Raw genomic sequence first — 25,742 nt, forward strand, 5'->3', positions numbered from 1 at the left:
TTTGATAAATATAGAACTAACTCTAAAAATTCCTTACTATCAAACGATCAAGATTGAGGATATCCACATTCAGTAGCAAATGGACGGTGCAGATTGCAAATAAGGTATATCTCCTGTAAACAAAAAGGCACCGCACCCATACTCTCCATATATATCCAAACTATACCGAAGAAACCATGAATCTCTTGCTACGTACAGCATGAGATGGAGATGGAGATGGTTCAACTTCCACAAGCCATGCATTCTTCGCGGTTTTCTAAAGCACAGGTAATTTCATCGCCTTTCTCCACTTGCTCAGTTTTCTACAGTAGGAAAGCGCAAGCCACAGAAGATTGTGAGCAACAACGATACAAAAGTCGAAACTTTGAACTAAATCAAGTGCCCTTTTACCCCAAGTGCAGAAGTGTCTACGGTGAACTTGATCGCGTCCGCAGCTGCTCGTGAACGAAGATAGTACATCCCAGTCTTTAGTCCCTTTCGAGCCACAATTCAAAAACAAGAAGGCTTCAGCATGCATTTGGCAGTGAAAAGATACAGTAGTTGAATCTTCCTTATTAGTTGCAGACCTTAGACCAAGCATAGAAATGCAGTGAAGTTAGTTTCCCGAAGTTAGGTTGATCCATATGAATGTTAAGACTCTGGCTCTGATCAATATAACACCCGCGGTCGATGGCCATGTCAACCAATGTCCTTTGCTTGATTTCCCAGACAGTTCTAGCACCAGGAAGGCAGTAGTATAAGTAATCAAATAAGGAAATCCTAGACATCAGCTATGCAAATGGATGAACCATACTTGTAAATTGCTTTCAAGTCATCTGGAATCTCTTGAATGTTAAGAACTGAACCATCTTGATTGATGATCTTATTCTTTAAATCCAGCGACCAAAGACCCTTTTCGGTCAAGTCATGTAGTAGATGCTTGTTGACCACAACAAATTCTCCACTGCAAAAACAAGTGAAAGATTCAAGGGAATTAATCACAAGCTACGGATTCGAATCATCCAGGTGAGTTCAAGAATACCTCAGAACTCTGCGATTGTAAATATTAGATGTGTAGGGTTCAAAACATTCATTGTTGCCAAGAATCTGACTGGTTGAGGCAGTAGGCATAGGAGCAACAAGAAGGGAGTTTCTGATTCCATGCTTCAAAATCATTTCCTTTAAAGCTGTCCAATCCCATCGATCAGATGGAACTACATTCCACATGTTGGGTTGAAGAATTCCCTGCGGATAATTGTAAATGTCAGTACTACTACATTATCTCAAACAAGATATGAGCAGACACATAAGTCGCCAAGCGCGCTATAGCAGATAATGATGAACATATATATACAACAAACCTGAGTAAAAGAAGGGAACTACAAGGACATGTACACTTGGATTAGCCAATTTTTTGTGTTCTTAACGAAATGTGTAAGACAAGTTATGATGTTCAGTAGAAGGAAAGGCATGAACCTTGCTTACTGGACTCCCTCGATAAGTCTCATAGGGGCCTTCCTTGACTGAAATTTCTGAAGAAGCCTTCAAAGCGTGATAGTATATAGTCTCAAATATATCCTTATTCAGCTGCTGAGCCTGGAGAAGCAATGAACTAGAGTTGACAAATGCACACTGGAAATCCATAACCCATAAAACTGAATTGATCTTAGCAATTACCTCAGGTGACTCAAAAGGCATGCCAAGTAATATGAAAGTGTCGGCCAAACCCTGAACCCCAATACCAATTGGTCTATGCCGTAGATTTGATCTCCTTGCAGTTTCCACTGGGTAGTAATTAACATCGATAACTTTGTTGAGATTTGCTGTTACAATTGCAGTAACCTGTAAGACAAATGTACATGATTGTTATAGAATTAAGTTCAAGTTCAGTACAATTTGTTTAAAAACTGACAACTGACCTCAGCAAGCTTGTCAAAATCGAAGTATCTGTTCTTTGATCCGATGCTACCAACCAGTTTGGATGGATGAGACTCAGATGAGACATCCTGGAAGAATATAGCAAAAATGAGTACACGACAAGAACATCAAACTTAATGCAGGATATATACCACGAGCAAAACATCAAAATAACATACTTTCTCCTTCACAAACCGTGGCAAGGCGATAGATGCCAAATTGCACACAGCAGTTTCAGTTGGGCTTGTGAACTCAATGATTTCAGTACATAAGTTTGAGGACTTGATTGTTCCCAGATTCTGTTGATTGCTCTTTCGGTTGCAGGTATCCTAAGGATGCACACAAATGCCAAATGAACTGCATTCATTTTATTATCATGAATAATACCAATTAGTACCTTAAAAACCATAAATGGTGTTCCAGTTTCTATCTGTGATTTCAAGATTTCAAACCAAAGGTTTTGTGCTGCAACAACTTTCCGGGCCTTGCCCTAAAATTGCATTAAGTGCAACCAGCAATAAACATAAGTGATATCAACATTCAAAACTTGAATTTTCTAAAATAATTCTACCTCTCTCTCATACTTTGTGTAGAGATTTTCAAACTCATTGCCCCAACATTCAGCTAATCCAGGAGCTTCACTGGGGCAAAACAAAGACCACTGGCTATTACTCTTTACCCTGTCCATAAAAAGGTCAGGAATCCATAGGGCATAAAACAGATCCCTGGCTCTGTGTTCTTCCTGAAAATTAGTAAAAGAATAAATGCTAATTGATAAGTAATATATGAGATGTGACAGATAAAAAACAATTTTAATCTAGTGATTAACTAAGTGTACGATGAGCATTGGTCTTTCCTTCACAAAAAGAAATAGTTAATAAAAAATTGATGATTGGCGAGACCAAATTTATTGCACAGAATTCATTCAAGATAGAGCTGGAGAATGTGGACTCTTCATCAACGGCAATCAAATTAATTAGATGGATGTTCCCAGTTGCAATATTCACATAAAGCTTCTGGGTGATTGCAACATAGTTTGTGGTCATATAAGCAATAAGTGTTTTGAAGAACTAAAAAACAACTCGGAACAATGGAACATTCAACATACAAATAAACACATAAAAAGACATACCTTTCCATGATTCTTCCTCAAATCAAGGAATTCATATACATCCGCATGCCAAGGTTCCAAATACACAGCAAATGCACCTAAAGTTCAGTAATATATGTGCACTTATCTACAGTCATAAATCATATATAAGTGCTGAGAATAAATCATAGTCACATTACCTTTTCTTTTGCCTCCCCCTTGATCAACATAACGGGCAGTAGCATTGAACACTCTCAACATTGGAATGAGGCCATTAGATGTCCCATTTGTTCCGCGGATATAAGTGCCTGTAGCACGAATATTATGAATGGAAATGCCAATTCCTCCAGCTGACTTGCTTATGACAGCACACTCTTTCAAAGTTTCATAGATTCCCTCAATGCTGTCTTCTTTCATGCAAACCAAGAAGCAGCTACTAAGCTGTCAAAATCATTCACCAGCATAAACTAACGTACAACCAAAAAATACCTAGAACATAGATCGTGATTAAAATCCAATACTTGAGGCTTTGGAGTGCCGGCATTGAACAAGGTAGGAGAAGCATGGGTAAACCACCGTTGGGACATCAAGTGGTAGGTCCTGATAGCAGAGTCAATATCATCCTTGTGAATTCCAACAGAAACTCTCATGAGCATGTGCTGAGGCCTCTCCACTACCTTACCAGAAACTCTTAGGAGATATGATCTCTCAAGAGTTTTAAATCCAAAATAATCATAGTCAAAGTCCCGGTCATAGATAATCGCATTATCCAGTCGCTCAGCATTCTGAAAGTGATGTGACAAGAAGAAATTGTGAAGCGAGCAAGGTTTGTGAGTGAACTAAATTTGTAATATTTTAACCAAATGATCCTCCAAGTAAACATTTGTTCATATCAGAAAGAAAAGATCTTTGGGAATCTCATATGCTCTAAAAAGAACTAAATGATGCTCTAGGGTAAACATTTGCTTTGATCTGAAAAAAAAAATATCAGAGACTCCCTATGCTTTACTAAAAGTTATGGTACTAAAAAATAAACATAAACAATGTATCAAGGAAACAACCTATAGTGACAGCAAATTTTCCATCACAAGAAATCATAGCAAGAATAAGGTCCTTAAAAGGCAGCTCACTTTGATGACGATCTGATAAATGTCATCAGCAATCAAAGGAGCCTCCTGCCCAGACCTCTCGTTGATGTGATTATACATCACCTTGATCCTGAATTAACAACCATCAAGATTCCACAAACCAAAATTGCAATAACCAAATGAAAGAAAGAGTTCCGTTAAAACGGAGAGGATTGTTACGTCTCTGAGAAAGATTCCAGCGTATTTTTGTGGAGATTTGACGCCGCAATCCTGGCAGCAAGCTTACAAAAGAAAATCAAAAGATTCAATCTTTCACACCAAGGCAACGATTGAATGACAGATCGAGGGGCAGAAAGCTTTAAACATACCAGCGCGTAGTCAGGGTGGCTAGCAGTCATGGCGGCCGCCGTCTCCGCAGCCAGTTCGTCGAGCTGGCTAGTGGAGACGCCCATGTAGATGCCGGCGCACACCTTCTGCGCGACCAGCACTGGGTCGCAGTGCTCCTGGCTGAGGCCGTAGCTCAGCCTCTGGAGCCGCACCGTGACCTTGTCGAAGTGAACCTCCTCTCGGCCGCCGTCCCGCTTCACGACGTACATCTCGGTCGGGAAATTCGTCGAGCAGGTGGAGGGGATCGCTCGGGAGTGGGCTTTGGGTGGAAAAAAAGAACGAGAGCGAGCGATCGATTGGGCGGAGAGAGAAGCGAACCGAGCTTGCAATTGCTCGATTTCGAATTTGAATCGTCTTCCTTGGAAAGGAAGCAACCGATCTCTCTCCCAGTCCTTTCAGGGCTCAAGAATCGGCGTCCGCAGCAATCGATCCATTTATTATACAACTGTTTTGGCGCCTTTCTTCCGACGTCGGCTGCCGGGCTGGGCATGCTATCGGGTCGGATCCTCTTAAATAAACCCGATCCACACAGTTCGGTGGTCTAAGGTATTCCCAATTCATCAGTAGGTTTGCGACTAAGCAAAACAACGACTGTATATAAATTTATTTATTTAATTATTATTGAATTAATAAATCAAATGTATATCATTTTTCCAATTCTACATAATAAAAGATAACTTTAAATTATAAAAAGTTGTAGATAAGAAATTATAAGTTATAGAAATCTGTACACTAGTATTTTCCCTTTATTGTGTATTTAAATAAATAAAATTAATAAATTGCTTGTGTGCTTCATTTATGAAAATTAGTAATTGAATTAGTGAACCAAATTTGTTCATTTTAATATATTTTATATTATTAAATAAATATAAATAACTACACAAATTTTAGAATTTTGACACTGAACATCATTAAAATCCGCCACCCGATTCCACATCACAATTCATTGAGGAGATAAATTGAAAAATTACAATTGACTACTTTGGAGAAGATATTATTTCAATTTCGTCGAAATTCAAATCCTTGTTCACTTCAACAAATCTGCACCACAATAACTAATTTAATCTCGTGGAGCTACCGAAAACAATAATGGAGAACAAGTTGAACCTGAAGTGTTGTATACAAGCACCAAAACCTTAGGCATATAGAAGATCTTAGGAGACCAAATCCAAGTAAAAGAGCAGGCAACTCATAGATCTTAGTTTGTCAAGGATGGTTGCGATCGAGGATCATCAAGGCTTCCAAACTGTAAGGACTTGTTGAAAGAGTTCCAACAGCAGTTCTCGATCAGCATGGTGGAAGAAGTTGCTCATCTCGTCCCTCACGTCGTATATCTTCCCGAAATCAAACAGGTAAGACAAGCAGGCCTTCTTCAGTTTGTTCAGCTGGTAGAGCCACGACTCGTGAAGCCTCTCGAGGATGTTGCTGGAGCTGATGTCTTCCAGGAGGCTCTCCTCGCAGCAGTTCTTGAGGTCCGCGATGTCATACTTGTTCGCCGCGGCCAGCAACGACAGGCGGTGCTTCCAGAAATCTTCCTGCTTGATGGTCCCGTAGATGTAGGCGAGAAGAGCTGAGCATGAATCCATCGACATGTCCTCGATCTTTATCGTGGATGACTCCTTCTCCTTGAGATCATGCAGAAACATGCTCTCGAAAACGGGTGAGCTTGAAGCGAGGACGGACTTGTGGGCCTTGAGGGCACCATCCAAGGTTTTGATTGTAACATCGGCATGAATGCCCTCCTGGAGCATACGAGAGACGCATCGTAAGGTGCTTTTGCTCGAGAGGGACAGCAGCAGGCCCTCATTCGGCCATATTGAAGAACCTTCAGCGCCCTGTGAATAAAAATGGATTGTTTCAGTTAAATTCTGGTGCAGTTTCATGTTGATGTCCTTAGCATCTAATGGAATATCTATCGAGAAAAACAGGTTCTCACGTCCAAGGCAGATATCTTTAAGTCCAGAAATTCTACATCAATTGTAAAACGCCCATGGAAAGTCGAATCTATAGGCCAAACAAAGTCTTCATTGGTCCGGATCAGCTTCTCATAGACTGTAAATAAGTTAGTGAGCCATTGATAATGAGAAGAAAAGGTTCTTGGCATGAACACACAAAAAGCACATGAATCCACCAAAGCTAAGATGCAATTTATAGCTCAAAAATGTTCATCTCTAGTAAAGAAAGTCAAGATTTAGTTTTATAGGCCATTGGATTGTTGGAAAGAGTTATTATTATGAAACAAAGAAAACATTGATAAACTGCTTATATTTATTCCCTTCAGGAGCACAGATTATCACTATTTGTCATTCAATTGACGTTTCTGAAGGATGGATGCTGAAATGTCTCAAGTTTAAGCTTCTCTGCTCCGATGATCAAACAGCACATTCATTTCAGTGATCCAACATACATCAGCCTGATGGTAATTGTCACTGAACTCAGATACTTTAAGTAAATACCTGGGAAAGTAAAAATCAGCTTTGCTAGAGAATGGAAAGGGATCCAAGGTCACCCATGGCATAATGGTTGGCATATATTTTATCACAGAAGATTTTCAGCATCACAAGCAAGAAGTTGAAAGTGGAGTTCTCATCCACCTTAGCCAGAAAGAACAGAAGATATTCTTCATTGGCCAAAAAATTGGAAAACCTGTAATTCGTCCTGATTTTCATTCAACCACTGAACTAACTAATCCAGTTAATTCGTTTCTTTGAGCAACTAGCCCAAGATAGCAATGGCAAGAATGATTATCATATTGCACTTGCCTTTTTTCCATTATTTGAGATGTCTTAAACCGTCCATTGAAGTCTAACTCAGAGCTTATATCTCCAGTGGGACAATCCAATAAGAAAGAATCATAGGAGCCTGCTAAGGATAGATTTGGATAGAGAAGCAGATATAACCCTGGAAGGTCTTCAAGTAGTCCATGACAGATCCTATTACAAAGTCTAAACTCGTGGTTACAAGTTCAAGCAAAGTGATTAACTCACACTCAGTCGATATCTGCCCGAACTCTAAAATTCAGATGCTTCGCCTATCTATCTGGGTTCGAGTCTGGAGTCCTTCTTCAGTTAATGAGCGAAAAAAGAAACATTTTGGCCACAGAAAAAAAAGGGGGGAAAGTTTTCCCACTAGATTTCAGTTTAAACTAATCGATATGCTTGTTTCCTTTTCCTTTGACAAACACATTTATCAAGTCTCATTTTCCCAATTTGCAACCTGAACATGCAACGTCTAGAGTAATAATTCAAGCTGATTATCATAAAAACCATTCCTTGACAAGAAAATTGAACAACGACGAGAAGAGATAAAACTAAGAGTGCTAAGAAATAAGACAAGTTGGAACAAGGAAAGGAATAAAAATTCGATTGGTGTCGCTTGAAATAACGACATCGTCCAGTCATTCATCAAATCCTTGATTCAATAAAATTGCAAACGATTTTCACAAAAAGAGGCGTTTTCAGAGAGGAGGAATACCAGGGGAGACAAAGCGGCGGCGCACGGGACCAGAGATGGTGACACGGATCACGAACTTAGCGAAGGGAGGCTGCTCCTTAGAGATTCGAGCAGGCTCGGGGAAAATCCGGATGTACATATAACGATTTTTCTCGACGGACAAGTACCTGAAGGTTGTTCCAAACACAACCCGATTCAAAATTTCAAATTTCGACCGAGGAACGGAAGAAAAGAACGAAGAAATCCAGAATCTTTGACCGAAGGGGGTGCACGAACCAGTTCCAGATCCCGACCTTGAAAGCGTCGGAGCGGCGGAAGGAACAGGGTCCCAAGGTCTCGATCCTCCATTGCGCAAGCCTGGATATAGTCTCCACCTTCGATTCATTCGCGACCGCACAACCGCAGCTCATCTCTGCTCTCTTCTGCTTCTTCTTCGATTCCGACGATGGAGTGGGTGAGGTACAGGATCCTGCGTCGAGAAGCAGCGACGAACCGGAAGCGAGTGGCCAAATATTATTTTGCGATTTAAATAATTTATGCTAATCATTTAGGGTAATTTTCAAAAACACCTCCAATGTTTACAATCTGCCCAACAACACCCCCAAGATTTGACTAATGTTAAAGTACCCCTTAAATTTTTTATTTCCAGCTGTCCAAACGTCAAGAAATACTTTTTTTTTTCATTCTAAATTATCATTAAAGATATTAGATTTTGTGATGGTAAATGATCAATTTAATTATTTGAATGGTTAAATATGCATTCCTCCTGTAAATTGATATTGAAGAAAACAAGTTTGTTCTAAGTTGGATCATTCCTTCAGTAGTAGAGGCAAAGTTAGCTAACTATCAAGAGCCCCTCGGCTAGTCCTTGTAGAGCTCAAAATCTTCGAGAACTAGCACCACTCTAAATAAACACAACTTCGAAGCCATAAACTACTACAATAACAGTAGATGAACTATGTCATAGCAATCTGCTTTTTCAAAGGAATGACTTGAAGAAAAACAAATTGTTCAAGGCCATAGTTCATCAACAGAACAGGATTACAGAAAAGTTAAAAAACAATGATCTCATAAAAGAATAGTAAGTACTCATTAGCACACGAAGAAGACTCGATGTCTCTATCGTTGTACATGAGCGGATGCTCGGTTATCCTGATTCAATACGATCCTACAAACAGAAGCATTTGTCAACTGGAGCCAAAAGGGGAGGAAGCAAATAATTTCTTTTTCTTTTCCTACAATTGGTATACGATAGTCAGTCGAATCAGAGTGGTGTTTGTTTGTCCTTTCAAATAAATCTATCTGTATGGGTGACTAGAAATATCTTTTGAGAAGTCTGCAACTTCATTGCATTGCTGTTGAAGTCCTTCAATTGCCTTCTTCCATTGCCATGCCCGCTGTTTCGGGTCCTCAAAAGAACTCACCTTTTTCGGCTGAAATGATATCACATTACAATCAGGATTATATGGACAATATTAACAAAGCCTGAGTGGAGAAGCATACGGTGCAGATCTTGAAACTCGAGGAGCTCGCTACTTGGACGTTGAGTTCATTGGGGTCGTTGGACCAAACTATGCTAGTTTTCGCAGTCATTCTGGATGGATCCACAGAAAGCAACCTGGGATTGTCAGTAAGGATGAGCTGCACTTTCTTGTTAGTCAATCTTCGGATTTTCTTCAGCTTCGAGGTCATGACAATAGCCTCGTCGGGCTTCAGAAACTCTTGCCTGACGATCACAATTTTTAGAAATATTATGAAATGATCAACAACTTCTGAAACTTTACACTGTACAAAAGAATAAGAACAGAAACAACAAAGCATAAATTGGATTGACCAGAGGTTTTCGAAAAATTCATGAGAACCGGATTGAACATGTCATGTGGAATGCGAAAATAAAATTCTATACGATTGATATTTGTGACATGCCTATTACAAGTAGACATTGTTGGTGGTAATAAATAAATAATGAGTAGTATAAGATGGTATAGAGAGAAATTGTTGTTGTACCATCTAGAGTCGAAGGAATCAATTGAAGCCAGACGAGAAATATGAGACTGTGCTTCAGAAGAAGAGGCGAAACCAACATTTGTATCGGGTATGTTCGTAGCATCTCCAATATGTGCAGTGTTCCATGGAGTATCTTGAATGTCAAAATCCACACTGATCTGTATGGAAAAAAGGTAGCTATTTGAATTTGTGATCATTAATCAAACGTTAGTAGTGTAGCAAAAGAATAAGTTGTTACTTTCTTCTCTAGAGCAAGCCTTGGTGCTGGCAACTTCCGCAAATTCTGCCAATCGATTCCTTTGAAAAAAGGATGATTCTTGAGGGGATCATAGCCATCAGGTCCACCACCTAGTCTTTTACTGGGTTCTGTATCCTGCCATCAGAAGTAGAGCCAGCTACAATCTATTCGGATATCTCAAACTGGAGTAAACACCAGAAATCTTTGCAGTTGAAATTAAAGAGAAGAACGATGCCCGATTATGCACAACCTCTTTAAGCCAAAAGTTGAATTAAAGGTAGTTAATTATAGTCTTACTAATGGGATAACTAACTTTACTATAACTAAGAGGCAGATTTATCATGAATTTACTTTTTCATTGGTTTAGTTCAATATTACAAAAGATTGGAGTCACTAAATAGCTCACTCATACCGATTGGAGTTATTGAAATGCAACAAAAAATAATTATTTATCCACAGGCACTCTTGTTCTAGAAAAAATGAGGTTTATGCACAAATCAAACAGCTAATTTTCAGAGATGCATATATCTGACCAGAAACGGTATAAGTGTATACAGGATCAATGGAGAAAGGTAAAAGAAAAGACAACAGACAATAAGAGAACAAGCATGTAGGATTCTTTTTCAACAGCTTATGATTTCAAAGAAGGAAACAAATTTAGCAAATTGGAACCATGTGGAAGATGTTACATCAATGTTGATCATATAATTGAAGGCAAAGTCTTTATCTTAAAGACATTTGATGTCAGTTGGTTCTTAAAGTTTAGATGGCACAAGAAGCTAATACTTGAATGCACTGAGAATATTGTGGAAGGAATAGGGAGAAATATAATGGTTGGCTTGAGACTGAGTGTTGCTTACCAATAATTTATCTATAAGGTCTCTTGCTTCATCTGAAAAGTACCCAGGAAATTTGACATCTCTCGCTATAATTCTCTGGAATATAAGCCATTCACTAGCATCTTTAAACGGAGATGAACCAGAAAGCATTTGATATATGGTGCATCCAAGGGCCCAAAGGTCATTCCTGAATAATTAACATATCAGAGAATATTGCAAAAGAAGGGGAGCCTTGGCGCAACGGTAAGGTTTGCAGTGACCTAAAGTTCAAATCCTGGAAACATGCCAAAGGCAAGGTAATCTGGATCCTTTCCCCGGATCCCGCATTTCCATTGAGCAAAAAGATTTGCAGTAAAAGTTTTGTATCTATCTTTTCCATTGAGCAAGTATTTTGTTCAATCTGTATCACTGCATCTCTTACAGAATTTCAACTAACATGCCTCCAAGAAAAGGCGTGCTCTTACATGGATAGATATAGTAAATCATATGTTTACAGTAAAATTAAGCCATGGTAACAGTGTAGTAGATGAGAAAGTTTCTTGTTTAACTCAGTATTCTGTCATTGAGGTCTTGAAGCTTATTCAAAGGTTTCATGGAATAGCATGTTTAATATCTAAAATATGACACATCAGAACCTCCAGTGGGTATAACTGTACCCAGACAATGAGGTGGTTTTCAAGAACTTCAACTGTGTTTCTTATAGCGCAAGCATGTGCTGTCAAAGCACATACTCAGAATCAGCATTTACATTAACAAATATGGATCCAACGTATAATGGATCTCAAATAATATATAGACAAGATAATGGATTCTCACATTAGAACCAGCACAGCATTGGATAAGATATGTTTCTTATGATTGCTGACCAACTTTGCAGAATGCTAAAATTTGGAACGAGCCAATCCTATTGTTGACTCAGTGGGGTATATGGTTGAAGACAATTTCATGCTAGTTCAATAGGTGAATGACACATTTATTTTCAGCAAAGACTTAGTTGCCTCTCAAACATATGCGTTATACCACTCATTGAGGCATGCTCTTGTCTTCATCTCAACTTTTCAAAATTAAACACTAGTTCTGATATTCACGAGTTTCTAAATGCCAACCTCTATACTAACCATTTAGTGCTTACCTAGGAGTAGGATGATAGAAACGACCAAATTCTTAAAGGCAATTAACAGAAACAGGAAAAGTAAAGTGGCAAAGTGATTGTTTCGCATAGATAGGAAAATTGAAATATATATACTAGTCAATTTACACAATAATTTTTTTTAGAGAGAAAAAAGTTCCATATTTCCAGATATCTATTGGTTATGAATGCCGACCACTCAGAATATTCCAAGCAGAAGCATAGTTAAAAATCAGTAATTGGCTGGTCTGAGTTATATTGCAGAGATAAAAGAAGGTAACTACGAAAAGTTGAAGATTTTAGTGAGAAAATTCAGATTTTCCTCGTAAGCAATTAGTTTCCTTACGTGAAAGCTGCTGGAGCAGAATTAAGAACTTCTGGAGGGATGTAAGCAGCTGTTCCAACAAAAGTGCAAGCCTTTTCATCTAGCATGCAAATGTAAAGATTATCTTTTAGTGTTTCCCTTTGATATTCTGGAAAAGAAAAAAGGACTTCTCCAATATATACTTGCTGAATTTGGAAGAATCGTTATCTGAGCATGCCTGGTGGGCTTCACACTACCAAAATCAGCAATTTTAATGTGTCCATCAGTAGTCAGCAGTAAATTCTCTGGCTGCAACAAAAGAATACACGATAAGCAATTCTACAGAGTTAGATTCACATATTCATTACTTACCTTGATGTCCCGATGAATTATTCCCATGCTATGAATATATTCCAGAGCATCAACAACTTCAGCAGCATAAAAGCGAGCCTCATCCTCGGTTAGACGACCTTTCTGTAGCCACCCAACAAAATATTTAGAAATGAAATAAAAATAATAATTAAAAGAAATGTTAAATCATTCTACAGTTACCCGGGTTATTTGATCAAATAGCTCTCCGCCTTCACAACACTCAAGTGCCATGTCTTCCAAGTAACATCAATATGCAATGTCAAGATCTTATCAACTAACTTGGATAAATTCAACACCGGGTACAGACAAACAGATGACAATAAAATCTGTGGCTGAAAGATAGACTTACAAAGAGAGTAAGTATCTTGGAACGTGAAACAGAGCTTGATTATGCCAGGATGTTCCAACTGATCAAGTAATATACGTTCCATCTTTACATAACATACTTTGTTTTCTTTTGCAATGAACTTCTTGTCCATAATTTTCAAAGCATAGACATTTCCTGTGTCATTTTTTTTAGCTTTGACAACCTGAGATGGTAGAAAAGTCCATTAGTATGATTATCTTTATCATTATTATCCAATTAACAACGAAGAAAAGGCATGCAACAGAAAGACACTGCATTTGATGTAAAACTATAAAAAATTATATGAAAAATTAAATTGACTAGTATCTTGGGCTTTAGTTCATTGTTATTTTTATGAATAATAACCATTTTACGTGCCTAGGACCAGTGACTTTAATTTTCCATCAGCCTATATGTCAAGCACAAAGAAATAGAGAAAAAATGGCCTTTCGAGGGAGACATTAACCAAAAAATGGACAAAACTCTGAGTGTTTTTTTAAGTGAACAATCTGTATTCTCCTTGACTTATCAAACTATAATGTTTTGACACAGAATCAAAGTTTTAGTTCTGACCATTACATATCATGCAGCATAAATAGGCAATAAACTGAGGCAGCGAACATAAATATAAGTCTAGCCAGTATGCAAATATTGATACCAAATTTTGCTTGATGAACAAGAACTAAGTGTGAAGATTGAAATAATACCAAGATGAAAATTTATTGAGAAGGAGATTTTGGAGTCTCAACTTTACCTTCTTTTTGTTTTATATAGGTAACATCTTTCCCAAATGTTTGTTGAATGAGACTGCAATATGTTTTAATCTGGTGAGATCCAAATTTCTGCCTGTCACAGTGTCACACTTGTGGTTAAGAAATCTAGAACTATTTAAGAGCTCACTATTAGTATGCGTTATTATGACTCACTACTTGTTTGCCAATTGCCCCTCTTTTTGTTTGGCAAGGAGGGCCGAACTCGTTTTTCAGGAATTCACATCTAATTTTCCATCTCAATTCCCTTTACATCTTCAAGATTATAGGGCCTTTCACAATGACACAATATCACAAGCATACCATATGACAATGGCAATATCTTCTTTAATTGCATTGTTCACGTTGTTTCTAAACGATTATACTGAAAACCCCGCTGGTTTTGTATCCCTTTTAGAGCAAAAAACGAGGTAATAAAACCATAAATAACAAAGTGGTAAATGGCGACAGATCTAACAACAGCAAACTGGCGGGGGAAAAGAAAGAACAAATGGATAATGAAAGAGATCAAATTGGGAGAGGAAAGATCTAACCTTTGAGTAGGATCCGGTGCCCAGGAGTTTTCCCAGCTCGAAGTCATTGACGGTGAATTGCTCCTGTGGCGCCCTAAAGGCAATGCTATTGGTCCTCTGCACCGCCTTGCTCCCTGCAGCCTCTCCGACCGCCGGCTGCTGCTGCAACCGGAACTTCGTCTCGAAATCCCTCTCCATCTCTTCCTCAACGCCACCGCAGACGGACGCCACCAGCTATCTACCCATCCTCACTTCTCGAGGCGAGCGACGATGGCCCCTCACGACCTCCGAGGACGGAGGGCGGTCAACGAGAACCCGCGAATTATCTCTTTAGCCCACCTTTGTCAACTCCTCCGCTGATCAAAGGGAGGAAAAGCGAGGGCTTTGCCTGCTACAGCCGCAGCCTTAAACCGAATCTTTAGACGTTCCCGAGGAGGCGATTACAGGTTAAAAATCACAGCGTTTGCTCGCGGTTTGGCCAAAGATTGCAGATTCTCGATAGTTGTTGGGCTACAAACAGGGATGTGGCGAAGGAATGGATCGATCGGGGAAGGAATTGTGGGGCGGCGTCGAGAGAATCGAGAGGGAGCTAGGGGCGACGGGAGCGTGAAATATTCTCGGTTAAAATTAATTATTATTCCTTTTATTTTTCCCTCTTCTTTGTGGGGCCCACTTAATCTAACCGACACAACGGCGTGTAAACGTATGATTGGAAATGGGTAAATAACAGACTTCTTTTTCATTTCTTTTTTTTTCTTTTAAAAAGCAAAAGCCATAAATAATCCAAGAACATTAAATATATACCCACTTCCAAGAACATAAATAAACAATCCAAGAATATATTTAATGTTCTTGGGTTATTTATGGCTTTTGCTTTTTAAAAGAAAAAAGAAATGAAAAAGAAGTTTGTTAATTACCCACGTCCAATCATACGTTATTACAGTTACAGGAGCATTTCTATAATATTTTATGATTATATTGCGTTTTTATTTAGGGAGAATAATACTTTATTTTATTTATATATATATAATAGCAATCTGATCATCTTCAATCGACTAAGCGGCGGGCGGCGGGCGGCGGGCGGCGGGCGGCGGGGGATATCGAAGCACCGGAACCAGGCGGAGCTCCTCCTTCCTCACCACGCTCGCCCCGAATGCCTTTTCCATGTCCAGTTCCTCCGCCTCCGTATTCACTTCTCCTCCTCCTGGAACCTTCCAGTCGAAGTGGAACAGCAGCTGCGCCAATACGAGTTCTACCGTCGCCATCCCGAATGCCATCCCGGGGCAAATCCTCCTCCCGGCGCCGAACGGAACGAACTCCAGGTGGCTCCCTTTGTAGTCCACCTCACCTCCCTCGAACCTCTCGGGCCGGAACCGCTCGGCGTCGCCGCCCCAGTAGAGCGGGTCCCTCCCTAGCGCCCACGCGTTGATCAGTACCCTCGTGCCCGCCGGCACCTCGTAGTCCAGCACCTGGCACGCCTCCTTCGCCACCCTCGGCAGCAACAGAGGTACCGGCGGGCGTAGCCTCAGGCTTTCCTTGATCACTAGCTTCAGATAATGGAGCTCGCCGATGACTTCCTCGTCGAAATCCCTGCTCGTCCTTCGCATCATCGTTTCTCGCACTTCCGCCTGTGCCTTCGCCATCACGGTAGGGTTCCTGATCAGCTCCGACATCGTCCATTCTACAACCGTCGACGAGGTCTCGGTCCCTCCGGTGAAGACGTCCTAAACACAATTGGGTCAGAAATTCCCCATAATTTATTGCGCAAAAAGTCAATTTTTGTGGAGTTCGGTTACCAAAATCACAGCTTTGATATTGTCGAATGTGATCGGGGTTTCTAGGCTTCCGTCGTCTTTTAGACGAAGTAGAACGTCGAGGAGATCCTCTTCGTCGCCTTCGCTCTTGCTCGATTGGTGCTCTTTGATGGCCGCGTCGAGAAGCTCATCCACTTTTCGGTGAAGCTTCTTCAGCTTGGAGGCGAGGCCGGAAATCGAGGCCACGAACTTCAACGACGGGAACAGATCCGCAACGCAAAACCCGGACGCGAGCATCATCACCTCCTTCATGGTCTCGATGAACGCGTGCTGATTATGGCATTTGAAGCCGAAGGAGGCGCGGCAGACGATGCTGTTCGAGAGTGCCGTGAGCTTGTGGTTTACGTTCATCGGCTGGTCGGCTGCCGCTGCCGCCGCGGCATCGCGGAGGAGCTCGGCGACCTCTTCCGCACGGATGGCGGAGAATGACCTGACGCGCTTGGCGCTGAAGAGTTCGGTGGCGCAGATCCTGCGCATCTGGCGCCAGTAGTCGCCGTAGGGGGAGAAGACGATGTCGGAGCAGCCGTAGCAGATGATGGAAGGGACCAAGAGCTGGGGGCGGTGTGCGAAGTTGAGGTCGTGGCTCTTGGTGACCTGAAGGGCGGCATCTCGAGAGGATACGACGGCGAAGTCGACCTGGCCAAGGCGGAGGAGCATGAGTGGGCCGTGGACGCCGGCGAGGTCGCACAGGACACGGTGGGGGAGGCCTCCGCGAAGTTGGTGGAGGTTGCCAATGACGGGTAGCTTTGACGGGCCAGGCGGGAGGCGAGCGCCGCCGGAGTTGGAGAAAAGCTTCCTCTCTGTTCCGATAAGGAAGACGGCGAAGAGGAAGAGGAAGAGGAAGAGGAAGAGGATAGGAGTGAGTTGGACCTCCGCCATTGCTCTGTTCGTGTTGAGGGCAGTGTAAATATGATGTTGGTCTGTCTCTCCTATATAAAGGGAAAAAACCTCCTTTAATTAAGTGTAATTAAAGGCTTTAAACTCTTGTGATTAACAAATACTCTTTCTAGAAAATATTTAAACATTTTTATAATTTTTTCAAAGAAAAATATATGATTTTTCTGAAACAATAGCAAAAATATTTAAAGGATGCATATCAATATCAATAATAAAAATCAGAATGAAAATAAGACAAATTAATCTGGCAAATCGGAATGATTTTTAATAGATTTTTTAATATTTAATTTTCTTTTAAAATGGAATTAATGAACATTCTTAGCCTTTAAAACTATAAATTTGGATAAGTCATTGATCCATCCTGTTAAATAATTTGAATCAATTGAATTAATATTTTATCAATCTATTTTAAAATGAATAAGTTTGCCTCAGCTTATCACTAGCATGGGGTCGACCTATAGTGGACTTAGATTGATCGTGGATTAAGAATTTTTTTCTTTCAAAATTTAAATAAAAGTGAAAATTTTAATAGACTCGTAAACTTAATTAACCCATCTAATCCACAATCAAATTTCAAATTTTCAATATATATATATTTGATAGGCACACCAATTGAATCGCTTAATTTGTTACTTGTCTCTTGTATTGAATTAGGTTGGATGGTGCTCCCGGGACATACCTGAGTTGGTTATAATGGAGCAGAATTACTGAAGTGGACAATGGTCGACAGCTTCTTGATCCTCTTCATAAATAGTTGTGGGACCAATTGTATTTGTGGGACCAATTGTATGACACTGTTAGGATGACAGTTTTCATCATTTAATTTGCTGAAGTGAATTAGGTTGGATGGGAGGTTTTCTACTATTAATTGGCTCCGTCCCAGGATGGAATTTTGATAGATGGACCCGAAACCATCGCCTTCAAATTAATGCCTAATTTCAACGCTGCAGTAGATCATTAATACATTCCAAACCACAATAAATATATTCTATGTAGCATATATAATAAAATAAAATAAATAATGAGAGGTTGAGCTCTTCTAGAAGAGCCGAGCCGACGTGCCGACACACTCGATTCAGTTAATGGCCAATTTTAAGTGCGATTAAATCCTTCAATTTGACCGAATTGGTCAAGTCAACCTATTTGACTTCTTTCCCGCCAACATGAGGCGGCAAAACATGAACGGTTATTCCAAATTTATATTTGACCGCCAAAATATAAATTTATGGCTGATTTGACATTTGTCTCGCGACTTTTTGACATTGAAAATATTGTCTTTCCTCCTCAAAGATCCCCAAAGCCAAATCTATTGGAAGATATCTTATAATTTATAAATTATTAAATTTGTAACACAATTAAATAATTTTTTTACGAAAATATAATTACTGTACTTTAATTTTTTCAATGTATTTAATAACTATGTTACATCTTTATATTATTTTTCTTTTTTAGACTTGAAAGTCTTAAATTGTTTCTTAACCTATATTATATTAAATAAACACCTATAATTAGTAATTAAAATTAAAATATTTAAACTAATTCTTCTGTATAGCAATCATTGTTATCTCCTTTTTCGACCTCTTCTTCAAAATTTCCTTCAAAAATTGAGATGATAAAAGTATTCCTATAATTATAAAGACTTTTGCCACATCCTATCCTAGTCTTTTTTTTAAGTAGCAATTGGTTCAGGATGAGGATCCATTATAGGATCGCTTGATTCAACCTGAATGTTTTGATTTCCTACGATTTTAAATAATTCTTTCACCCTTTCATTAGCTATATATTCTCCATAGTTAGCTCCTTGATTTGGTTTTAATGAACAATAATATAGCTAAGACATTCACTATCAAGGAGTTTTGCTTTTATAGCATGTAATGATGATGTCTCTAACAGTGTAATTTCAATAGAGGTAGGAACTAAATCAATAATAACCTATCAAAATAGAAATAATTATTTAGAAATTGAAAGTAACAAAAAGTTATGTGATAGACTTAATATTTATCTCTGTTAGTACCGCATAATGGTATGATATTGCCCACTTTGGGCCTAAGCCCTTATGGCTTTGTTCTTGGGCTCTCCCCAAAAGGTCTCATACAAATGGAGATACTTTCCATCCTTTTAACCCCATGATCTTTTCTATGTACTTTAGATGTGGGACTATGTTTGCACTCTTGTAACCCAACAATCCCCTCTCAAACAAAGGACCAAGGCCCCCCTCAACGTCGTTTTTGATGTCTGAATCCTCGACCCACCAGGACTTTTTGCCCCTCGGTCCATCCGACCTACTAGAACTTCTCACCTAACCGCAGCTAGGACTTTTTGCTCTACCCAACCTACTAGGACTTTCCCATCTAGTGGCAACTAGGACTTTTTGCCCCTCGGTCCACCCGACCTACTAAGACTTCTCACCTGGTGTCTGGTCCTCTTGATTCAGACACGGGAGCACCCACTTCCTTTTATTTTAAGGTTCAAACCACATGGTTAGATCTGGATCATGGCTCATCCGACGGTTAGTCCGGTGAAGAGCGGTCTCGCTCTGATACCACTTGTTAGTACCGATAGAATCAAAATATCTCCACAATAGTATGATATTGTCCACTTTAGGCCTAAGTCCTCATGGCTTTGTTCTTGGGCTCTCCCAAAAGGCCTCATACCAATGGAGATATTTTCCATCCTTTTAACCTCATGATCTTTTCCATATACTTTAGATGTGGGACTATGCAGGGGCGGATCCAGAAATAATTTTTGGCGAGGGCTAATAAAATTTTTTTTACAATGTACAGTATAGAGGAATCAATAATTTTTTTTTTAAAAGTAAATGTGCGGGAGGAAAGATCCTGATCCGAAAATCCAAAAATACATATCACTCAAAATGCAGATCACTTAGCCAACTATCTCTTATCCTCTCCTAATATCAAAACGGACAGAATCTCCCCAGTAAATTGGGGGTATAAGAGGTATACATAATGTCCCTGTCCAAATACACATCACCCGATCCGACTTTGCCAAAGTCGGATTCGACTACTAACCGCTTCTTGCCCACCACCCGATCCAACTCCTCAACGACTTTTCACATGACGTCAGGTTGTTCCAGCAAGTGTGCCAACAGTCACTCCGTTGTGTTTGAGGGATTGTCCACGGCGACATAAATTAACTCCTAAAAAAAAAGAAAGAAGGAAAGTAATTATTTCTTTGTTAAAAAAAAGAACTTTATAATTATTTTTATAAAATATAATTAAACCTGTTATATTTTATATAATTAAATGTTATGAGCACATAAATAGAAATAGAAGATATGAGAATTATAAAAATAAATATATGGATGATAGACAAGATAAAAAATATTATATGCATGGTCATTTATGCTAAATGGATATTACGAATATATTTTTGCATTGGGCCCCTCCAGCCCCAATGTCCCTCGACCTGACAGCCTCCGCTATCGCCTCCGCTATCGCCTCCGCCAGGCGGTCAGGAATCATGACCTTCCGGCGTAGCCCATCCTTGTCGACCTTAATGAGACCCGCCAAGCCGCACCCCAACAGGGAGAAGTCCTTGATCGAGGAAGACCTGGAAGGGGGCGCCGACTTCCGCGGCGGAGTCGAGGACGCACTCTCGCAGTCGGCCATCGAGGGCGTGGATGAGCAGGTGGTGAGGGAGTCGGCATCGTCCTCGACTAGGTTGAAGGCGCGGTACTCTTCGTCGTCGCTGGCCGTCGTCGTCGGGGCAGTCAAGGAGATCGCCTTGGATCGATCGGAGGAGGAGGGATTCAACAAGGTGAGGCGTACATGCTTCCAGAATCGAGATTTCGATCGAGGCATTGATTCCTCTTCTCTTCTCTCCTCTCCTCTTCTCTCCTTCTGCCTCGACCTGGTGGTCGGCCTCCTCGGCCCGCGCTGCCGCCAGCCAGCGCAGCCTCGCGCTGCTCAGCACCTCGGACGCGATCACGCGCCGCATCTTCTTCCACTGCGGGCCCAGCGGGCAGTCGCACTGGCGATCCTGGCGAGGGCTTCAGCCCCCTCCAGCCCTCGCCTGGATCCGCCCCTGGGACTATGTTTGCACTCTTGCAACCCAACAATCTCTTCGAGTGAGACTGATCCAATAAAATCCTCACCTTACTAATATGTAAAAGAGTAATCCTCTATTTATTTATTCATGCTCCTTTAGTATTGTTTAGTCTCTGAATTGAGACATGCTCTAGAAATCATGCCAGCTTCATATACAAAGTAATCCATACATATTAATATCCATATAAAAAATCAAATAAATCAATAAAAAGAAACTTACAATTAAAAGATCAATAAATCATTTTAGATAAGGAAGTGAGATGGTTGTTCATATGTTTTAATTGATGAAAAAAAATCATAAACGATATCTAATTGTGGACCAATAAATTGATGGATGACTTCAACCAAATTAAATCTATCTAGATTGTAACATCATTTACAATAAGATCTATATAAACTTTATATATATTGAAGAAAATATCACATAAATAAATAAATATAAAATATTAAAATATCTTCATCTATTTTAACTCCCTAGAAAAGTATTTTAAGCAACTCCTCAGTTGTTAATCTAGTATGTTCTTTTTTTTTTAGAAAAACAAAAAAGAAAAAAAAGTCTCCTGATGCATTAATTAAAGTTATAGGAATAGAAACAACTTTGTCTGCAATATTAAATAATAAAGACATATCTTCTAGCGAAAAGAACATTTGAACAACTAAAGATTCCCAACAGTGAATATATTCATCAATAGTCTCTAAATTTATTAAATATCTTCTATGTCTAGAAGAAATAGTAAATGGAGAATGTTTAATGATCTTTTTGTATATGTTATGTAAACGAACATAATCACATTGCTTTCCTTTACTTAATGGGCCGTTAAAAAATATTAAATTAAAGTACCCTAAAATACTAGTTCATTGGAGTTTTTTCCCAACATCAACTCATACCTACAATTAAAAAAAATATAAATTAATATTGATGGGGGATAGGCGCCAACCATGTGGCATCTCAAGGATGATCAAAAGTCAAACCAAGGTGATGATCAAACCTAGACCAAGCTCAGATTAAACTCAGAGCGGCCTTACCAACTTCATCAGCTCCATTCGATTTTATGGACCACATCAGCTCAGGTGGGCATGCATGTTCGGCCTTGCTGACCACATCAGCTCAATGAACAACTCTGCTCAGCCCTATCAACTCATTAGCTCAGTCAGCTCTACTCAGTTTTGCCGACCTTATCAGCTTAACCAACTATGTTAGGCCCTAGCTACCGACTTCATTAGCTTAGTTAGCTCTACTCGGCTCTATCGACGATGTACCCTACCAACCTCATCAGCTTAGCCACCTTGGCCATACCAATCCCCTTTATATTGGTTGCCTTAGTTGGGCGTGGGGGTGACATGACCCTCAAAGCATGAGATGACATGTCCAAAAGACATGGGATGACATGATCTATTGAACATGATGATGGAACATCCTCCTTCACGAATATGAGGTGGGAGGGCCAACGAGATGTAGGATGATGTGACCCTTAGAACATGACAATGGGACCTCCCTATGCTTATAGGCGGCACCCCATCAATCATGACGTGGAGAACGTAATCATCCCTTCTCACATAGAAGGGAGGTATAAAAGTCGGTTCACATGAGCGAGCAAAGATATGCACATCAAATCATTCTTCAATCACTTCTCTTTTAGTTACTGTTATTCTCCTCCTCTCTACTAGCTAGAGATCTCATTTGAGCGTCGACGTGACTGAGCTAAGAACATTTATCAAAAAATAATTTCATAATTTTATACTTCTGATCAACGGATGGGATCACACCCTCTCTTACACCATTTATTCCCTCGTTCTCCAAATCAAAGCTTGAGTTGCGCAGGGATTAGATTTGGGAAGTGTTGTTTGATTTGGTCCAAAGGATCCTCCTTTAGCTTCCATTTTATATATCCTATAGGCCCTTTCAAAAAAAAATCGAGCAATACATATCAATTAACTCTTTAATTATAAAAATAATATCATTTATCTTTTCTCTTAGATAAATTCTATAATACCGGTAAAGAAAATTAATTGCTTTAAATAAGATAAATAAATATTTATAATTTATAAATTATTAAACTTGTAACGCAATTAAATAACTTTTTAATAAGAATGTAACTACTTTCTTTAAATAACTTTTTAATGAGAAAGTAATTTATGTTGCCGTGACAACTGACAAAGCTCTTTATTCTTTAAACTCTCGTGTTGATCAACAAATATATATATTTTTATAATATCGCATTTAAAATCCTAAGGACACTTAAATAAATTCAGATACTCTTTTTAGAAAACATTTAAACATTTTTATACTTTTTTCAACGAAAAAATATATTATTTTTCTGAAACAATAGCAAAAATATTTAATGGGTGCGGCATATCAATGCCTAGTTCAAGGCTGCCGTATATCATTAATGCATTCAAAAACCACAACAAATATAGCATATATAATAAAATAAATTAATGTGAGGTAATTGAGCTCTCCGGCTAGGGATGGCAACGGGTTCGGGGGTTCGCGGGGAAGTCTTCTCCATCCCCGTCCCCGAAACCCAAACCCATATACCATCCCCGTCCCCATCCCCGTCGGGTATTATAATTTAAATACCATCCCCATCCCTGTCGGGTTTCGGGTATCCAGCGGGTTTCGGAGATCCCCGCGAGTTTCGGAGTTGGTTTTCCCCGCGGATATTTTCATGGATATCCCCATACCCATACTCATACCCATCCCCGTCTTATTTTTTTAAATATTAATTTAAATAAATAAATAAATATATATATATATATATTATAAAATCCTTACAAAATAATATTATAAAACCAAATATTAAACTCTAAAACAAAACATTATCTCTAAAACAACATCCAACTAATGCATAATCGATACAATAAGTTTGAAGTTCTTCTATTCTTCAATTTTTCAAAATTTTGACACCACTTATCCTACAAAAGAAAAAAAATAAAAAGAGTTAACTATAAGATGGGTCGGGTTCGGGGATAGGGACGGGGAATATTTGGAATACCATCCCCGACCCATCCCCGTTTTCCGAGATTCGGGGATTCCCATCCCCATCCCCGCTTTCTCGGATTCGGGGATTCCCCGGTCAAAATGGGTTCGGGGAACGGATTCCCCATCGGGTCCGGGTCTAATTGCCATCCCTATCTCCGGCAAGAGCTGACCTGACCCGATCCGACCCGATGTGCCATCACAATCACACTCTTCTGCAAAAGGTGGAATCCGCCATGCCTTAGCAGCCCCACACGATGGGTCCCACGACCATTTGTAAGGAGGTAAATCGAGAAACTACAGTTGATCACGACGGTCACAACCACACTCGATTCAATTAAATAGCCATGCGATTAAATCCTTCAATCTCAATATACAACAATCTTCATCTAAAATAAAATTATTTTAAATTTCAAAGTTTAAAATATGTTCAGCTCTTCAAAATCAAAAAAGAGAATGAAATAAAAAAATTCAAAGAGAAAAAAATATTTTGAGATTTTTAGTGATTTAGAACGAAGAAAAAAAAGGCTCTTTTATAAATACGAAGAGGCAAATAAATTAGAGTCAAATAAGGAAGTATACTCGTTAGATTATTTCATCTATTTTTTCTGTTTACAATCTTTCTATTTAGGCTAAAAGTGATTTTTTGAGTAAAACCAACCTAATAAAATTAGAAACTGATTAAATTTTAATATTTGACCTTAAATATTCATGTCAGTAGATGCCTCTAATTATTATTGTCAGTAGATTTTATATATATATATATAGATTTGATATACTGCACGACGAAAAAAAACGCGATCCCGTGCGCGATCGATCCACGCCGTCCACGCCCGATCGCGATCAATAGCAGCCGTCCAAAAATCACGATTGCACAGTGTTTCTCCTCGGACCTTCGCCGCTTCTCCGCCACTGTTCACCGCCGTCCGGCCACCTCCTATATATATATATATATATATATACGGAGTTGATATGCCGCGCGACTCCTCTGCGCGACATATCCGCGATTCCGAGCTGGCATCGCGCGGAGCCTGCCGACGTGGCTGGGAGCGTGGCAAGCGGAAAACCCTAAAGCACTCGAATTCTATTCGCGCCTTCGCTTCCCCCAAAAGCGCGCCTCTCCCAAAATCGCGGCCAAATCGCCGATTCAAGCTGCCGAAGCCCCCTCCTCGCCCGTCGCTCCTCGCCATCGTGCCCGGCGTCGCTGCGTTCGGCCCGCCATCGCGTCCGGCGTCGCTGCGTTCGGCCCGCCATCACCCTGCTCGCCCGTCCCTCTGCGAGCAGCCGGCGTCGCTGCGTTCGGCCCGCCATAGCCCTGCTCGCCCGTCCCGAGCAGCTCCCTCCTCCACCCATCGCTCCTCTCGCCATCGTGCCCGCCGTCGCTCGTCCGCCGTCGCTGCGTTCAGGCCCGAGGTTAGGTTTCGCCTCCACCATCGCTTCCGCCGCCAGGGAGGTCATCGAAGCACACCGCCAACGCGTGAGCTCCGTCGCGTGATCATCTACCCTCTCGCCCTCGCCCACTGCAGCCGCGCCCTCTCCTCCATGTGCCCAAA

General features: G+C 40.1%; 4 protein-coding genes across 5 annotated transcripts; all 4 read right to left on the bottom strand.

Annotated features, from left to right (window-relative positions):
• Nucleotides 1–38: 38 nt before the first annotated feature.
• On the bottom strand, nt 39–4,843 carry LOC141847373 (ribonucleoside-diphosphate reductase large subunit-like). Its single transcript, XM_074735411.1, has 17 exons — nt 4,443–4,843; nt 4,294–4,355; nt 4,117–4,204; nt 3,508–3,771; nt 3,187–3,427; nt 3,029–3,105; nt 2,468–2,638; nt 2,294–2,386; nt 2,076–2,225; nt 1,899–1,985; nt 1,657–1,821; nt 1,456–1,575; nt 1,022–1,224; nt 794–943; nt 567–714; nt 391–474; nt 39–302 (listed from the first exon to the last, which is right to left on the bottom strand). The coding sequence occupies exons 1-17, from the start codon at nt 4,668–4,670 to the stop codon at nt 222–224; spliced, it is 2,412 nt and encodes an 803-aa protein (XP_074591512.1). The 5' UTR covers nt 4,671–4,843; the 3' UTR covers nt 39–221.
• Nucleotides 4,844–5,428: 585 nt separating this feature from the next.
• LOC141847493 (BTB/POZ domain-containing protein At1g21780-like) lies at nt 5,429–8,405 on the bottom strand. 2 transcript variants are annotated; one of them, XM_074735552.1, is made up of 4 exons: nt 8,191–8,405; nt 7,936–8,081; nt 6,398–6,513; nt 5,429–6,296 (listed from the first exon to the last, which is right to left on the bottom strand). In XM_074735552.1, the coding sequence occupies exons 1-4, from the start codon at nt 8,322–8,324 to the stop codon at nt 5,694–5,696; spliced, it is 999 nt and encodes a 332-aa protein (XP_074591653.1). In that variant the 5' UTR covers nt 8,325–8,405; the 3' UTR covers nt 5,429–5,693. The 2 variants fall into 2 exon arrangements, with proteins under 2 accessions (XP_074591653.1, XP_074591654.1); XM_074735553.1 differs by having other exon boundaries at nt 8,208–8,401.
• A 531-nt stretch (nt 8,406–8,936) lies between these two features.
• On the bottom strand, nt 8,937–15,008 carry LOC141847509 (3-phosphoinositide-dependent protein kinase 2-like). Its single transcript, XM_074735568.1, has 11 exons — nt 14,453–15,008; nt 13,153–13,333; nt 12,984–13,036; nt 12,804–12,905; nt 12,635–12,740; nt 12,474–12,552; nt 11,020–11,185; nt 10,160–10,294; nt 9,922–10,079; nt 9,418–9,640; nt 8,937–9,347 (listed from the first exon to the last, which is right to left on the bottom strand). Exons 1-11 carry the CDS (start codon nt 14,627–14,629, stop codon nt 9,213–9,215), a joined length of 1,515 nt encoding a protein of 504 aa, XP_074591669.1. The 5' UTR covers nt 14,630–15,008; the 3' UTR covers nt 8,937–9,212.
• Nucleotides 15,009–15,486: 478 nt separating this feature from the next.
• On the bottom strand, nt 15,487–17,131 carry LOC141847032 (premnaspirodiene oxygenase-like). The gene is made up of 2 exons (XM_074735025.1): nt 16,228–17,131; nt 15,487–16,155 (listed from the first exon to the last, which is right to left on the bottom strand). Exons 1-2 carry the CDS (start codon nt 17,122–17,124, stop codon nt 15,487–15,489), a joined length of 1,566 nt encoding a protein of 521 aa, XP_074591126.1. The 5' UTR covers nt 17,125–17,131.
• Nucleotides 17,132–25,742: the final 8,611 nt, after the last annotated feature.

This window comes from Curcuma longa, chromosome 16, assembly GCF_044706935.1.
Source record: "Curcuma longa cultivar G26 ecotype Majalengka, Jawa Barat chromosome 16, ITB_CL_G26_1.1, whole genome shotgun sequence".
NCBI lineage: Eukaryota > Viridiplantae > Streptophyta > Magnoliopsida > Zingiberales > Zingiberaceae > Curcuma > Curcuma longa.